Consider the following 16005-nt stretch of genomic DNA (forward strand, 5'->3'; position numbering starts at 1 on the left):
CTCGAGCCGTCGGGCCTGCCGCCAGACGCGCCCGGTGATTGGCCGGCGGGGGAGCGCCGGGAGCGCCGGGCGGAAGTGGCGCGGCGGGGCGGGGGCAGCGGAGGCGCCGAGGTGCGGGGGGACAGCGGGGACACCGGGCTGGGCACGGCACGGGGGGAGAAACCGGCCATGGGGAGCACCGGGCACAGCACGGGGGGACACCGGCCATGGGGGACGCCGGGGAAACCGGGCACGGCACGGGGGGGACAGCGGCCGTGGGGGGCACCAAGGCACCGGGCACCAGGCACGACACGAAGAGAGCAGCGGGCAAGGCTCGTGGGGGGGCAGGGGCCGTGGGCCCCGGGCGGATGTGGGTCCCCGGTCCAGGCCTGACACCAGCACCTCGCTCGGTTCCAGGCGCGGCGGCAGAATGACACGATGGACGCGGGCTGCCCCCGGCTCCCAGACACCGTCCTGTTCGAGATCTTTCTGTACCTGGATCACGCCGACGTGCTCTCTGTGGGGCTCGTCTGCCAGCAGTGGCGCGCCGTGGCCCGCGACGAATTCCTGTGGAAGGAGCTTTTCTACCGCTACTACCGCGTGTCCCGGGATGTGCCGCGGCACCCAGGTGCGCTCCGGGGCCCGGGGCTGATCCCGGGGGATTCACCTGCCGTGAGCCCGGGATGGAGGCTGCACTCCCCCTGCTATGGCCTCTGCCCGCCGCTGTCGGGGTGCTGGAACCCTTGCACCGCGTTGCCTCAACTGTGTTACAGTGTCAGGGGCTGAGATGTGCACGGGGAGGGCGCTGGATTTGCCCAGACCTATAGAAACGGGGGTCAAAGGGCTGAAAATGCTTTGCCTTTCCCTTATTTTCACTGAAAGGAGGGTTCTGAGCTCTGTGTGGCTGCTGTCCAGGGAGATCCTGGGAGTCGCAGTGAGTCACCACATGCTGCTGCATCCCAGCCTGCATGGGATCTGTGGAATCACTGCTGGCTTGGCCTTTCTGGAGCTTCTAATGCAACTCTTCTCCAGCTGGACCAGGCACTGCCACAAGCACCACTGGCTGCTCCAAGGGTTCCAAGGGCCGGGCTGTGCAGGGGCATCTGTGCCTCTCTGGGGGATGTGTGGCCCTCTGACAGCACTGGGGACATGTGCCGAGTCAGCAGCTGCCCCACGGCACCAGGGCAGGTTGGACTTGATCTGGGCTCACAGAACCTGGCAGGGCTGTCCCTGTCCAAAGTGTCAGAAGGCTTGGGGGTGGCAGTTGTCTGATCACAGCTCTGCTCCCTGCTGAGCATCCAGTGCTGGAAGCAGTTTGGTGCAATCTGGAAGGATGACCCAGCTCTGTCACACCAGCTGGACCTAGCAGCAGGAGCCCTTGCTTCCCAAGGGCGTTTCTCTCCAAGCAGCCCATTCCCACTGTGTTTGCAGGGCACTGGGGGAATGTGCAGGGGGCCCCCAGCTGTGATTGAGGGAATTGGATCCTGGGTTGTGAGCTGCAGTGGCTACAGAAGGGCAGGAAGAAATGTCAAGGAAGAAATGCCAAGGCTCAGGCGGTGGGAGCTGGTCTCCTTGCAGAAGGAACATCACTGCAGAAGGGCTTTTGGAGGAGGTGAATGTTGATGGGATTCCTCGAGGCTATGTGACTTTGCTCCTGCAGACCCTGGGAGCTCCATGGGCCTGAGGATGTTCTCCTTAGGGTTTTTCTGAAACCTTTTGCCCAGGCCCATTCCCTCCCAGCTTCCTGGAGCTGCTTAGTCAGCTGCCCGCCCTGTTCTTGAGCACTAATTAGGATCAAGCAGCTGGTGTAGCTCAGTAATATATTCAGGCACCTCTCTGACTGCTGGAGCTGTGGGCACCCTGCACAAAGGCAGCAGGACAGGGACGGTTGGCAGGTGTCGGCAGAGGGTACATGAGTTTGGGGAATACCTCTGCCGGCCTGGCTACTCTGGGCAGCCCCATGCTTAGAGGAATGGTATCCAGTGGTTCTGTAAGATGTGTTGGGTTTGCTTGGCCAAATGGGGCCTGCCCAGACTTTTCCTAGCCAGATGGGCTGGGACCAGGAGGTTCAGAGGGGGTTGAAGCGCAGCCTCGAGCAGCAGTGGGATTTGCTGGCAGCAAGCTGGTCCCTGCCTGCAGGAGCAGGTGCCTCCTGGGCTGCAGTATGTTCCAAAAAATCTTTCAGTCCTGTTCAGTGTCACTAGGAAAGTTGGCCCTTATCCATATACATGTCTAATCCTCTTTGCTTCTCTGGGATTTGCTGCTACAAGAAGTCTGTAGGCTTCCTGGCTGGGCCCTTGATTAAGAATCTTCTTTATTTGTCTTTTATTATCCATCAGTAAGACTCCCATGAGTGTGCCCCAGGCTGTGCTCAACACACTGTGCCCAACTTCGGTTCTTTTCTCATTTTTTCAAGTCTCTTACGTCACAGAGATGTTGTTTTCCTGGTCCCAGACCCTGTCTGGAACCGTCCTAATTCTGTGTTAGACAAGAGAGAGATAATCAGTGCAGAGCTGGTATGGTGAGGAGCAGCTTTCCTCTTGGCCCACCTGGTTGATTTGGTTTTGCTGGAGCATGTGTTCCTTCTCAGGACTGTTTTGTCCTAAGCAACATTTTGGCCAGCACCTCTGCCTGGGCTGTTCCAGCAGGGGCTGTGCTACTTTGGAAAGCAGAGTTGTGATATAAATCTGTGTGTGTGTACTGGAAGAAAGGGGTTTTTGTGTGTGGAAGTAAGGAAGCTGCTGAGGAAAATGCTGAGGGCTGGTAGCTGAGCTGCAACCCTGGGTTGATGCCCTGGCAGAGCTCCTGGCCTTGCTCACAGAAGCCAGGATTGGTTTATTAAAACCTGATGCCATGTTTAGCCCAGCTCTGCTTCCCTCTGCTCACACTCCTGTCCCATGTCCCTGCTCTGTGCTGCAGGTGCTGTCTCCTGGTACGATGAGTTCCAGAGACTCTACGACACCATCCCTTGTGTGGAGGTGCAGGCCCTGAAGGAACATAATGACCAAGTTCTGCACCTGAGCTTCTCCCACTCTGGCTGCCTGTTTGCATCATGCTCCAAAGACTGCACGGTCAAGGTAAAGTGGTAGGTGCGCTGCCCAGCCCTTGCAGCCTTCGTCCACTGGGGTTTAACCCTGAGAGTAGCCTTTGGGAAGTCTGTGGAGAGGTTTGACCAGATGTCCCTGGACTTAGGCTGGTTTCTGCCCAAGCTGTCTTCTAAGCTATAGAACAAATGACTCTTGTGAATGTAGCCTTGAGGGCTGTGGATTCCAGCTCCAGCCTGACTGTGTGTGGAGGTGGCCAAGGTGCTTTGCTTTCTAGGTGCAGATCAGTGCCCTCTTGTGCCCTGGGTCTGTTGGACTGGGGAGATAATGATCCACTGCAGTGGATCATGTCTTCCCTGCATGGTTGTCCTGGGAGGAATCTATCTCAACATGCTAGAAACTCAGCTGTGATAACACCATCCACTGTCTGAACACCTTCTTCTCTGGCCAATGGAGCAGCAGTTCTCCATTTAGCCCCTCTCCATTTTCTGTCAGGGGAATGGACAGGGATATGGTGAGTGGGAGGCAGTTAAATGGGGTTTTTGATACTATTTTTTTTTCATGTCCCAGTGAGTACTTGCAAAACAGATAAAACAGAATCACTCTCAGACTGCTCAGCAGCTTCCTGACTGTCCATATCTCTGTAGATCTGGAGCAATGAGCTGGACATCTCCCTGCAGCACAGCTCCAACATGAGGCCATACAACTGGAGCTACACCCAGTTCTCCCAGTTCAACTCTGATGACTCCCTCCTGCTGGTATCCGGTGTTTTTGTGGGGCCTCACAACTCCTCCTCGGGGGAGATTGCTGTGATCAGCATGGGTAAGTGGAGCTTCCCTGGGGCATATGAGTGCTGGGTGAGGGGGTTCCTTTCTTTGGGTGTGCAGTAGCCTTGCCTCAGCTTGTCCTGACTCCTGAGCTAAGGGGTTCCAATCACAGTTCTGGAGGCAAAACCTCACAGCCTTAGCTCTGTTTGGGTCACTACAGCAGCACCTCAGTGCAGTGTTGCATGTATCTAGCCTCACTTCTCTTCTAAGTAAGGATTATCCACATCACTCATCTTGAAGCCCCTGCCTCTGATGTACGTCGTGCTTGGCAAAAAGCCACAGAAACCCAGAATGGTTTGGGTTGGAAGAGATCTTAAGGCTCATCATATTCCAACCCCTTGCCATAGGCAGGGACACCTCCCACTGTCCCAGGTTGTTCCAAGCCCCAATATCCAGCCTGGCCTTGGGCACTGCCAGGGATCCAGGGCAGCCACAGCTTCTCTGAGCACCCTGTGCCAGGGCTTCCCACCCTCACAGGAACAACTCCTTCCCAATATCCCATTCATCCCTGCCCTCTGGCAGTAGAAAGCCATTCCCTGTGTCCTGTCCCTCCATCCCTTGTCCCAGGCTCCTCTCCAGCTCTCCTGAAGCCCCTTTAGGCACTGGAAGGGGCTCTAAGGTCTTCCCAGAGCCTTCTCTTCTCTAGGCTGGACATACCTAGCTTTCTCAGCCCATCTGCAGAGGAGAGTGGCTGGATCCAGCCCTCACATCACCTCTGTGGCCCTAGTCTCACCCTTAGGTCTCACAGGGCTTTCTGAGGTGGTGTCACCCTGAGCCTCTTTCATTTGTGCTGCAGCTCTGTGTATGAGACATATCCCCACTGTGTTATCTCGCCATCTTTGGCAGAGTCCCACAGTCCCAGCAATCAGGAGTGCAGCAGGAATCAGGAGTGCACAGCTGCCTTGGCTAAAGAGTCCCAAAGCCCCAGGGGTGGGAGGGAAATTCTGTGTTTAACTTGTTCTTGTCCCCAGGGCCTGCTCTGGGCCCCGCTCAGGGAAAGAGTGGGAGGTTGGATTGCTCTGTGCTCTGGTTCTGTGCACTGCCCTGTTATTTTGGTTTCCTTTGTGCAAGGTATCATCACACATCTCTGGAGAAAAGAGAAATACTCTGTCTCTGTAGCAGTGGCTGGGGGCTGGCCTCTTCCACAGATATCTGGATGCACTTCCTCTCTCCCACACGGTTTCTCCAGGGCTCTTGCTGGAAGTCACTGCCTCACACTCATGTTTCCCTTCCAGAGAACTTCACGCTGCTTTCCAGGGTGAGGAATAAGCCCTATGATGTGTTTGGCTGCTGGCTGAATGAAACCAACTTGATATCAGGCAATCTGCATCGGATTGGGCGCATAACGTCCTGCTCGGTGCTGTGGCTGAACAATGCTTTCCAGGTGAGCTGCCTTCCTTCCAGCTTCCCAGGCAGTGCAGCTTCCTGCTGGCTCCTGGGGGAGGGAAGGCTGCAGGGAAGGATGGCTCAATCCTCCTGTCCTCCCTGTTTGTCTCCTCTGACTTGCCCTCAGGATCCTGAGCTCAAGGCAACCCTTGCATGAGGTTTCTCCACGCTCGGTGTTGTGGTACTCACTACAGTGTTCTAACTCTGCCCTCAGATCTCATTAACTTTTGCCACATTAATTAGGCTGAGGAGTTGGCTGCAGTGCTCCGCAGCATGCACTGCCCTGCAGCAGGGGTGCTGAGGTCCTTGTTAGTCTGATGCTGGGCCTGTGACTGCTGTAGCCTGGCATGCATCCCAGCAGTGACCCTTCTCCCACTTGGTAGCTCAGGAGCTGGAGGCTGAGCTCAGCCCTGCCTGGCCTTGCTGAGGTTTCCTGGGCTGGGTGCTGTCCCTAATTTTGTGGTGAGACTTGGACAGCCAAGTGTGCTGTCTTCAAACTGCTTTTTCACTCCCTGGCACTTGGGTTGCTCAGTCGTGTTCCCCGTGTTCTGCCTCTATTTCCGTGTCACACGTGCACATCCTCATGTTTTGATTTTAACAAGATGCTGACCCCAGGTAAAGTCCTTTGGTAGCAGAGACCCTTCCCACAACCACATCTCTATGCTGCACTGAGACATTACTCCAGCATTATTCCCTTCTATCCCTGTGATGCCAGGAAGGACCTTGCCCATAACAGGAGTGTGGGAGAAGAGCTGAAGGCTGGGAACAGTGTGGCAGAGAGGGACCTGCTCTATGTGTCTGGAGCAGATATAAGCTGCCCTTGCTGAGGGGTACAAGCACACTCCAGGAGCACAGGGATTCTCTGCCACTGCTGCTGTGGGCCAGCGGGATCCCACTTCATGCTTATCACAGAGGCCTGTTCCTGAAATCCTTTTTGATCATAGAATATAGAGCATTCTGAGGCGGAAGAGACCCACGAGGGTCGAGTCCAGCTCCTGGTCCTGCACTGTAAAGCACCAGGTAGCACCAGCTGATGACCTCAGCAGGGCTGCCCAACTGCTGTGCTTCCTCACTCCACTGCTGCCTGCCTGCAAGAATGTCTTCTCTCACTCTGTCTCCATCCAGGATAGGAAGGAGCTCAGTAGAACTGGCAAGCCCGGGACCCATTCTTGTGTCAGTGCCCCACACACAGTGTCAAGGGATTTGTGGGGGCCAGTGTCCCTGTGCTAGCTCAGTTCTTGGTTTGAACTGTGGGAGTGATGTGGGGTGGTTCCTGCTCACTTCTCCGTTCTGCTCACAGGGCATTGAGTCTGAGAATGTGAATGTAGTGAAGAGACTGTTCAAAATTCAGAACCTGAATGCCAGCACCATCCGGACCGTGATGGTGGCTGACTGCAGCCGGTACGATTCCCCGGATCTGCTCCTGGATTATGAAGAGCAGCTGGCTGCTTCCTCCACCTGCCCAGTCTTTGATCTCGGCAGTGACAGTGATGAAGAAGAGGCCAAGCCCAAGCCACCTCTGGAGCCAGCTGTACAGGAATTGCCGGATGCTGGGGGTGTGCCGGCAGAGCATGGGCTGCAGCAGCTCTTTGATGATATCATGGAGGGCCGTGTGGGGCCTGCCATGACCGAGACAGAGCTGGAGACAAAGGTGGCAGAGCTGTTTGTGCACAGCAGAACTAAACCACCTGAGCCAAACCTTCTCCCCACAGACAGCAATAGCAAGATAAAGTACTTGATCTTCACCACAGGATGCCTCACCTACTCCCCGCACCAGATAGGTAAGGCTGGATCTGAGCCTGGGACAGCTTGGGCTCCCTGGGGGCCTGGGCTGCAGCTGCGCTTGGGATTTGGGTTGGGAAAAGAACTGGTCTCTCTGCTGCCTGTTTGTGAGGTGTGAGCTGCAGTTTACTCTGTATTCTGAGAGGCCCTGTCACTAAGGGTAGTTCTACCTCCTCCACTTGCCTGAGGGTTGGTGTGTTGCCTGCCAGCATCACACGTGGCCAAAGTCATGGCAAGGGCTGAGCAGAAAAGCAAGAGGGAGTGTCTGGTTAAGGACACCAGCCATGAGCAGCAGTGGGTGCAGGGGCAGGACAGCAGTTGCCCTGGAGGAGTGTGTGGAAGGACCTCGGTCCTATTCTCTCGTGGGAGTAGGCAAGGCGTCAGGGCAAGCCTGGTCTGAGCAACATGGAGTTGATGTGTGAGTCACTTGTGCAGTGCCCCTGCCCCTTGCCTGTCTTCCCTCTGCCGTGGGTGGGACCACACTCAGTGAGACACTTGGGACTGGGGAGGTTTCCAAGGAGATTATTCACTGCCCCAGTCAGTGTTTGTGTGGTGGGCGATGCTGGACAGGTTGCAGCTCCCTCCATTGTACCAGGGGGTGTAACAGGTTGTGGGTGCAGTATGTGCCAGGCCATAGCATAGCTGGTGACCTTGTCCTGTGTTAGGATGTCACTTGCTCTCACCTGGGGCACTCGTGTTAAGGCAACAGTCTAGCAGAATTTAGAGGAAGTCCTGCAGGGAGCTCCTCAGTAGGGAGCAGGAGCAGGTAGACTGGCTGTTTCCCTAGAGACCCTAAAGCTGGCAGAGGTGGAAAGCACCAGGGGTGTGAGGAAGAAGGGAGCTGCTCCCAGACAAGACTGCTGTGAAGCCAGACAGTTTCAGTTCCTTTCACTGCTCACACAGTTACAGCCTTGCTTCCTTGCTCTCCTGGTTTTCCCAGGACATGGTCCCCCACCAGTACAGCCCGTTAAGGTGGGGGAAGGCAGTTTCCAGAGCTGTAAGCAACCTAGTCTTTGCCCACCTTCAGTTAGGAATATGACCTAAACTGAATGAGGTCTACTCCATGCTCCTGCCTAAGGGCTGGGTTTGCAGACAGCCATGGTGACTCAGCCCTGGACTGAGCTGAAGCAGCACCTGGATTCCCTGGGCTGAGCCAAGACTGCAACTTGCCACACACCAAGGCAGAGCCTTTGGGTTCCCAAATTCCTCTGCAGCCTCCCGGGGCTGAGGGATTTCTGCGATGCCTTTGAACTCTGTGACTCCCTGGCTGGTGGCCAGCATTTGCAGTACAGGCTGCTGCTTGGAGGGCTGGACACTGGCTCAGTTCCTGTCCCACCATGAGTCGCTACAGTGTCGCTTGCCTCTTGGTTTGTGTGCAGAACTGGCCCTGTGCACCTGCTCTGTGCCCACAGAACCTAAAGGAGCTCACTCTGTGCTCACCTCTCACTCTATGCAGTGTTGCTCCAGCCTGAACTGCTTGAGTTACCGTTTCTCCTGCTGGTTCCAGGTTGAGCAGCACCAGTGGGGTGGAAGAACACCAGCTGTGCCCCAAGGCTTCCAGACTCAGGGGCAGAGATATTGGGAATGGGACTTGAGCTGTAGTGGGGTGTCACACGTGTCTTTTTAGGCTGCAGGAGAGGGCTAAAATCAAAGTTGTTGTTAGCAATTCCGGATGGGATGGGATGGGATGGGATGGGATGGGATGGGATGGGGTATGCTTCCAACTCCCCCTGGACCTGCTGAGGATGAAGCCTGTGTGTGCTCAGGAGCTACTGAGGCTCACAGGGGTCCTCCAGGAAGTTGGAGATGGGCAATTTGTGGAGCTGTTTGTGTTCTGGACCTCTGCAGAGCTGGAAGGGGACAGGGCTTGACCCATCACTTGTCTCATTTAGTCAGGAGGTTCAGAAGCTACAAGGCACTTGAACACAATTTGGGTTTAAATGTCTATTCTTTGAGCTTTCTGGGACAGATCCCTGCCTGCACTTGACAGTGTCAGGGGAAAACCCTGCCACAGCCAGTGCATCTGCTGGGCTGCTCCAGGCTGGCTACTACAGAGAATGGGCCCAGCCCAGGGAGTAATTTAGAAGAAAAACCCTTCTACAGCTAGCGTGTCTCCTGGGGCTATGCTGCTTCCATGTGCTTCAGAGATGGGCTGAGGCGAGGTTTGGCTGTACCCACAGGCACTGGGATCTCGCTGTCTGGCGTTGGGTGTGCCAGGATGTTGCTCGTGGGCAAGGTCCTGGCCCAAAGCCCACCTGGGGAGCTGAAGGAGGACAGCAGCCCTGTCCCAGACCTTGCCCAGCAAGCTGGTTCTCCTCTCAGCTGCACCAAGGGAAGCCCCTCCCTGAAGCCTGGGACCTCCCCCAGCCCTGCTGGCAGCAGCCTGTGGAACTGCCTCCCTCTGCTTTCTGTACCACAGGGATTAAAAGGATCCTGCCCCATCAGATGACAACTGCAGGGCCGGTGCTGGGGGAGGAACGGCGCTCAGATGAATTCTTTGACTCCCTGGATCATGTCATCGACATCCATGGGCACATCATTGGCATGGGCCTCTCCCCTGACCACCGGTGAGCACAGAGGGTTTCAGCAGCTGCCAGGGTGGACAAGAGCTGTTCATGGGCTTTGTGAGGTGACCAGGACATGAAGTGACTGTGGTGGATGGATTGGGTGCCTGCTGATCCAGGTGCTGATGGTGTGTTAACTGCTGAGCATTGCCTCTGGCTGTGGCAGGAATTTGTTCCTAAGCCAGCTCAGGACAGGATGGCTCCTTCTGAGAATGGAGGAACTGTCCATATTAATGTGTCTTTTTCCTGAGGTAGATCATCCATAGAATCCTAGGATGGTTTGTGTTGGAAGGTAGCTTAAAAACGGTCTAATCCCCACCCTCATGCCATGGGCAGGAACACCTTCCACTCTCCCAGGTTGCTCCAAGCTCCATCCACTTGGCCTTCAACGCTTTCAGAGATGGGGCAGCCACAGCTGCTCTGGACAACTTGTGCCAGGGCCTCACCACCCTCATAGGGAACAATTTCTTCCTAATATCCCATCTAACTCTGCCCTCTGGCAGTGGGAAGCTATTTCCTGTGTCCTGTCCCTCCATCCCTTGTCCAAAGTCCCTCTTCAACTCTTTGGAGCCCCTTCAGGCACTGGAAGGGGCTCTGAGATCTCCCTGGATCCTTCTCCAAGCTGAACATCCCCAGCTCCCCCAGCCTGGCTCCAGAGCAGAGAGTCTCCAGCCCTTGGAGCATCTCCATGGCCTTCTCTGGAGTCCAGCATTTCCACATCCTTCTTGTGTTGGGTTCCCAGAGCTGGAGGTTGCTCTGCAAGGTGGGGTGTCACTTGAATGGAGCAGGAGGGCAGAGTCCTCCTTCATGTGCTGCCCAGAAGACACCCCCATCCTTAAAGATGGTTTCAGTGGGATTAGAGAGGTGTGCCCTGACCCTTAGAGTCATCTTTCAGGTGTGGTGGTCCTTTCCAGACATGGCCAGGAGTGTTCCAGCAGCCTATTCCCTGTTTCAGTCTGGATTTCAGTGAGCTGGGCTGCAGGCTCCATCCCTGCTGTGTCAGGGAACTCTGTGAGCTCTGGTGCAGTGCAGGTAACCCCTCCCCGCCCTCCCCAAGGTACCTGTATGTGAACAGCCGGGCCTGGCCGCGGGACTGCGTCATCTCGGATCCGATGCAGCCGCCTCCCATCGCTGAGGAGATCGACCTGCACGTATTCGACCTGAAGACCATGAAGGAGGTGAAGCGAGCGCTGCGCGCACACCGGGCCTACACACCGAACGAGGAGTGCTTCTTCATCTTCCTGGACGTCAGCAGGGACTTTGTAGCAAGGTGAGGAGGTGGGCAGGATCCTGATCCTGCATCTAGGAAGGCCTGGGACTGTTGCTATGGGATGGCCAGGTGAGCAGAACACTGCTGTGTGTTGGGAGCGGAGCAGGGAATGGAATTGGAAAGAGCAGAGGGACTGACTTGGAAAGTGAGGATAAAGGGTGGCTGCCCTGGTCCTGCTGTAAATATCCTGCTGTAAATCCCTGAGAAAAGGGAAAATCTGGGGCTGTGGTGTGTGTCAGGTGGCAAATGCCCTTCATGGGGCTGCAGGTGATGTGGGGTGAGCTGAGGGGCCCTGTATCCCAGAGGGAGCTGCGTGCGCAGGATGAACACTCATGGACACAGGGGCTTGAGTACCTTCTGCCCCCATCCCTGCAGAAGGACGGGAGTGGGAAGGGCAGGGTGTTGAGGCTGCTGACTGGCACTGGGTCCAGTGGGACACCCTGACCACTGTCTCTCCACCACAGTGGGGCAGAGGATCGACATGGCTACATCTGGGACCGGCACTACAACATCTGCCTGGCTAAGCTGCAACATGACAATGTGGTGAACTCAGTGGCATTCAGTCCAGTGGAGCAGGAGCTGCTGCTGACAGCCAGTGATGACACCACCATCAAAGTGTGGCGGTCCCCACGGGCTGTGCGCATCCGGCAGGCCAGGAGGCCCCGGCCCAGGAAACTGCTCTTCTCCTGGCTCATGAACCAGAAAAGCTGAACCCAGGTACATCTGCTCCTGCAGCTTCCTCACTGCAGCACCTCCTTCTGAGCTCACAGAGCCCTGAGCCCTGCACAGAGATGAGCTCTAGGCACACAAACCCTATGGCTGAGCCAGGAGGGACCCTGGCAGCGGGAATCGCCTCCTCCTTGAAGCATTGGCTTCAGACAGGACATAAGAGCTGGGGCCCTGTTGTGGGTCTGTCAGGCAGCAGCTGAGCTGGTCACTGCACAGCTTCTCACCAGCATTGCTACTTGGGCATAGCTCTCTGGGCAAGCTCTGGGCTCCGGGGACACTGAGGCATGTCCAGTGTAGGTCTGTGTGAGCTGGGGACATGGCCGGCCTCACTGGGAGCTGCCAGCTGCACAGTGCTTGGCAGGAGCCGTGGTGCAGCTGTGCTGCCTGACTGCAGGACTCTCTTAATATTGGCATTTTATTAATGTGTGCTTGTCCCAAAGCTCCACAGGCAACTTGTCTGGCTGCTGGGGAATGTCAAGTGCCTCCTCCCCATGGCACCTCTGCCTGGAGGCCAGCAGGGTCTGGGGGCAGTGAGGGGGCGGCAGGGCCAGGGCTGGGAGCCTGACTGGCCCCAGGGTCTGTATATTGGTATTGTCAGTTTCCAAACTGGGGAGGGGGGAGGCCTGGTGGTCATATGGTGCTGGCTTTGCCTCTGTCTTCCTCTGAGTAGCACTTCAATAAGCTATGGATTGGGAATGTATTTATTGTGGGAGATCTGCTCTCCCTTTCTGGGGTACCCATGAGGACAGCTTACCTCCTGCCCATGCTACCCAATTGTGGCACTTTAGGTTCTCTTAGTATGTTCTCTGTGAATAGGTGTAGGCACCCACAGGTGCTGCAGGTGATGGGGACGGAGCCCTCCTGCCTGCAGTGACAGCTGAATAAGCTCCCTGTCCCTAGGGCTGACCTACCACGGAGGGGCTCCGCTCCTCCAGGATCCCACAGGCAGTGGGGACAGTCGCTTGGAGTTATTGCAGATTCAGTGGTGTTCACTGTTTGTCCCTTGAGCTTCTCTCCCTGTAGCAGGTACCCAAATGTCAGAGTCTAAAATTAAGCTCCTAATCTTGACCTGGCCTAGATGGGGCCCCAAGGAACTGCTGTCACTCCTGGAAGCAGGGCTGGGAAGGAGCCACAGGGGGGACCCCTGGAAGCCCTGGGGTAGGTGCCTTTGCCATTCCAATCTGGGATTGCTGATAGACCTGACAGAGGTGGGAGTTCCTGTCACAATGGCATTGATGGCTTTAGCAGCCTCTGCAGCAGGAGGGTTGGCACCTGTGTCCTGCCATGCCCCAGCTTCATCTAAACCCCCCGTACTCAGGTTTTCTGTCATGAAATGAGGGATTCCTTCATGTGTGTGTGCACACAGGCTCCACATCCTGCTTTGTCCAGTCACACAGCAAAGGAATTGCCTCTCCCTCCCACCCCAACTGTGAACTCTCCACCTGTGGCTCAGTGCAGCAGTGAGTGAGGCACTGAGGTGTTGTTTGTACTGAGTTTTGCTCTTCACTCTGGCATTGAATAAATACTCTGCTAAAGCATCTCTGCAATGTGAGCTTGTTATTTTCTGAGCACTGCTCTGCTGAGGCACAGCTGAGGCCAGGACTGTAACAGGGCTGGGCTGGGCTGGGGCACTGCAGGAGCTGCTGCCCAGCCTGTGGTTACCTGCCCTGGGCTGGGGAGTGTAGGTAGAGAGCTGTGGGCAACAGGAGAGAGGCAGGGGATGGCCGAAGGGCAGCAAGTGTCCATGGCAGCCAGGGCTGAACACTGCAGGCTCCAGGACATGCCAGGGGCTGGATTCCTCCTGGATTTATGTTTTTCCAAGCACTAATGGGCACAGTACAAGTAAGCAGAGACCCCCTCCAGTGCTGTTTGGCATTCGTGTGCAAAAGCAGCCTCCTGAACTGCAACTGCCACTATCCTCTCATTGCCCTTTGCATCTCCCTGGTACAGAAGCTGCTGTGATATGAAGGGGGTCTGGGGACTTCCCAGAGGGGACACATTCCCATGGTCATTCCTTGTGTTTGTCTCTTCCACACACCTTGAGTAGAGGCCACCAGGCTGCTGCCCCCACCTGGGTCTAGTCCCATGGGCTGGTGCTGCAGCTTGAGAGGGGCAGGAACAGGTATCCTGCAGGCACTAGGCTCCCAACAGCAGCCTGTTCTGGAGGAGCTCAGAGCTGTTACAACCCAGGAACAGGAGTCTTGGATTTGCCTTAGCAGCAGGAGGACTACTGGAAGCACTGGCCCAGCACTGCTGCACTGGCTACCACTGGCCTTTTGGCCCAGTAGAGCTCCAGCTCCTTCCCTTCCCATTACAGACCCCCCTGGTCCCTCCTTGTTTGGGAATCCTCCTGCAGGGAGGCAGGAGCTGGGGAGAGTTCCCAGCACAGAAATAATTCCCCAGCACGGGAACTCCCCACCCCCCAGGCAATCCTCCCCTATACTGTGCCCAGCATTCCCTGGCTCATACACAACGATGCTGTTCAAACATCTTTTATTAGTGCTTCTGACCCTACTACACCCTTAAGGAAAACAAAACCTAGTTCACAGTGCCAGACTGAGATTGTGTGGTCAAAGGGGAAAAAAGAACCCACAAAAATGCAGCGGTGTTTTGTGTCCAGTGTTTGTCCATGTGGCCACCAGGCTGGCAGAGCTGTGCCCAGGAAAGAGCCCTTGTCTGCAGCACATAAACACAATTCCTGCTGCCAGCTCCAGAGCTGCTAAGAGCCAAATAAGGCCCGGACAGCATCAACAGCACCAGAAGGGTGGGGAGGAAAAAGTTCCTGGTGGGAGGGGCTGACAGGCCATGTCTCCCCTCCAGCATTAACTCTGGGGCCTGAAGACCTCAGCCTGAACTTTGCTGCAGCACCGACTCTCCCATTGACCTTTCAAACATGTGCTGGGGCAGGAGGACCAGCTCCCACCCCGAAAGCAGCCCAGACACCCCAAAGTGAGCCAGTGTTTCCACAGTCCCTCCTGGCACTACCTGGCCAGAGTCCCCAGTCCTGCTGCAGGCAGCACGCCACGAGCTGACATTCTGATCAACATAGAACAAGCTCCCCCCCACATAACAATTCCCAGCGATTCTATGAGCAGAGCTGACCTTGCTCTTCCTTCCAAGAGAGGAAGGCTTTTCCAAGCTCCCAAGGGGAGCTGCTCTAGATGGGAGCAGGGCTCTGCTAGCCTGGATTTTCCTCATAAGGCAACAGAGTGAGAGCAGCAACACAGGGCTTGATCTGTCCCTGGGAACAGGCTGGAGGGGGCTTGCACAAAGGGAAGGGTCCTGTCACCCCTCTCCCACCTCAGACTGTGCTGTCACCAGCTTCCGTCCTCCTCCCCCAAGTGCAGGGATTGGGTCTGTCCCCAGGCCCTGCACACACAGGTGTAAGAAGTTCCATGCAGCGATTCCAAAGGGAGCTCACAGGTCACCCTAGCACCTGTCTGGAGAGCCCCTGGCCAGCACAGCAGCCAATGGGTGCAAGAGGTTCAGTTTGGGCCAGGGTCCAGCTCAGCCTGCAGGGCATTGGGCACCCCTGAGTTCCTGGGCAGCAGCAGGGACATTCTGAACAGCCCCAGGGGCAGGTAGGGCAGTGCCAGCACACGTGGGGGCCAGCCAGACCCTGCAGGGCTCCCTGCCAGGGCAGAGCCTTATAGTGTTCTGGACCCCTCAGGGTGGCTGTGCCAGAACCAAGGTGTGAGCAGACCACTAGCCTAAGAAGGCTCTGCAGCCATCCAACCCAGGCTGGGCACCTGGCAGGAGCTGCTGGCAGCCACTGAGGAGGATGACCATGCTCCAGCCCCACTGCCTGAGGTGCAGCACGGGAGCCAGCCAGGGCAGGGTGATCACTGCAGGATGTTCACAGCCAGTTACTGTCACCAACAAAACATCTCCTGGGGCACGTTCAGCTGCAGACAGAGGTGTGGGAAACCCAGGCAAAGGAGGCAACAAAGCTTTGAGTCCACCCACGATCAGGGCCCATCTGGAGCTACCCATGGCCACAACTAAGTTGCAGCAGGCACTATCCAGGGATGTGGCAGCCAGTTCTTCCCCTCTGAGAGAGACCTTCTCATGGTTGCTGAGCAGGTGCTGCCCAGAGGGAAGGAGCCCAGAGATAGAAAGGGGACAGAACATATCACTTCTCCAGTCCCCAGATCCTACCCAGGTGGCTGTAGGGGCTGAATGGAGGAAGAGCTCCAGGGTGCTGTCACCTGGAAACACCTGGCCCATGACTCCTGAGCTCAGGGATGGGGAGGAACAGTGAGGGAGAGCTGCTGCTAGTGACTACAGGCTCTGTGGGGGATCAGGCGCTGGCCAGCAGTGCCCACTGCATGGGCAGACAGTACATATCCCACAGCCTGAGGTGGCAGAGCCCACGGTAGCATGGCCACAGATGGACGTGGAGCTCGACAGCAGCGGGAGCCCTG

The 16005-nt window shown here is 56.4% G+C and overlaps 1 protein-coding gene across 2 annotated transcripts; it reads left to right on the forward strand.

The window, feature by feature from the left end:
* The first annotated feature begins 75 nt into the window (after nt 1–75).
* FBXW5 (F-box and WD repeat domain containing 5) lies at nt 76–13119 on the forward strand. Of its 2 annotated transcripts, XM_033077372.2 has the most exons (9): nt 76–111; nt 397–607; nt 2899–3056; nt 3671–3845; nt 5086–5234; nt 6537–7017; nt 9438–9585; nt 10640–10852; nt 11317–13119. In XM_033077372.2, the coding sequence occupies exons 2-9, from the start codon at nt 418–420 to the stop codon at nt 11561–11563; spliced, it is 1761 nt and encodes a 586-aa protein (XP_032933263.1). In that variant the 5' UTR covers nt 76–111; nt 397–417; the 3' UTR covers nt 11564–13119. The 2 variants fall into 2 exon arrangements, with proteins under 2 accessions (XP_032933263.1, XP_032933264.1); XM_033077373.2 differs by lacking the exons at nt 76–111; nt 397–607 and having other exon boundaries at nt 2934–3064.
* Nucleotides 13120–16005: the final 2886 nt, after the last annotated feature.

Source organism: Catharus ustulatus, chromosome 21, assembly GCF_009819885.2.
Source record: "Catharus ustulatus isolate bCatUst1 chromosome 21, bCatUst1.pri.v2, whole genome shotgun sequence".
Classification (NCBI taxonomy): domain Eukaryota; kingdom Metazoa; phylum Chordata; class Aves; order Passeriformes; family Turdidae; genus Catharus; species Catharus ustulatus.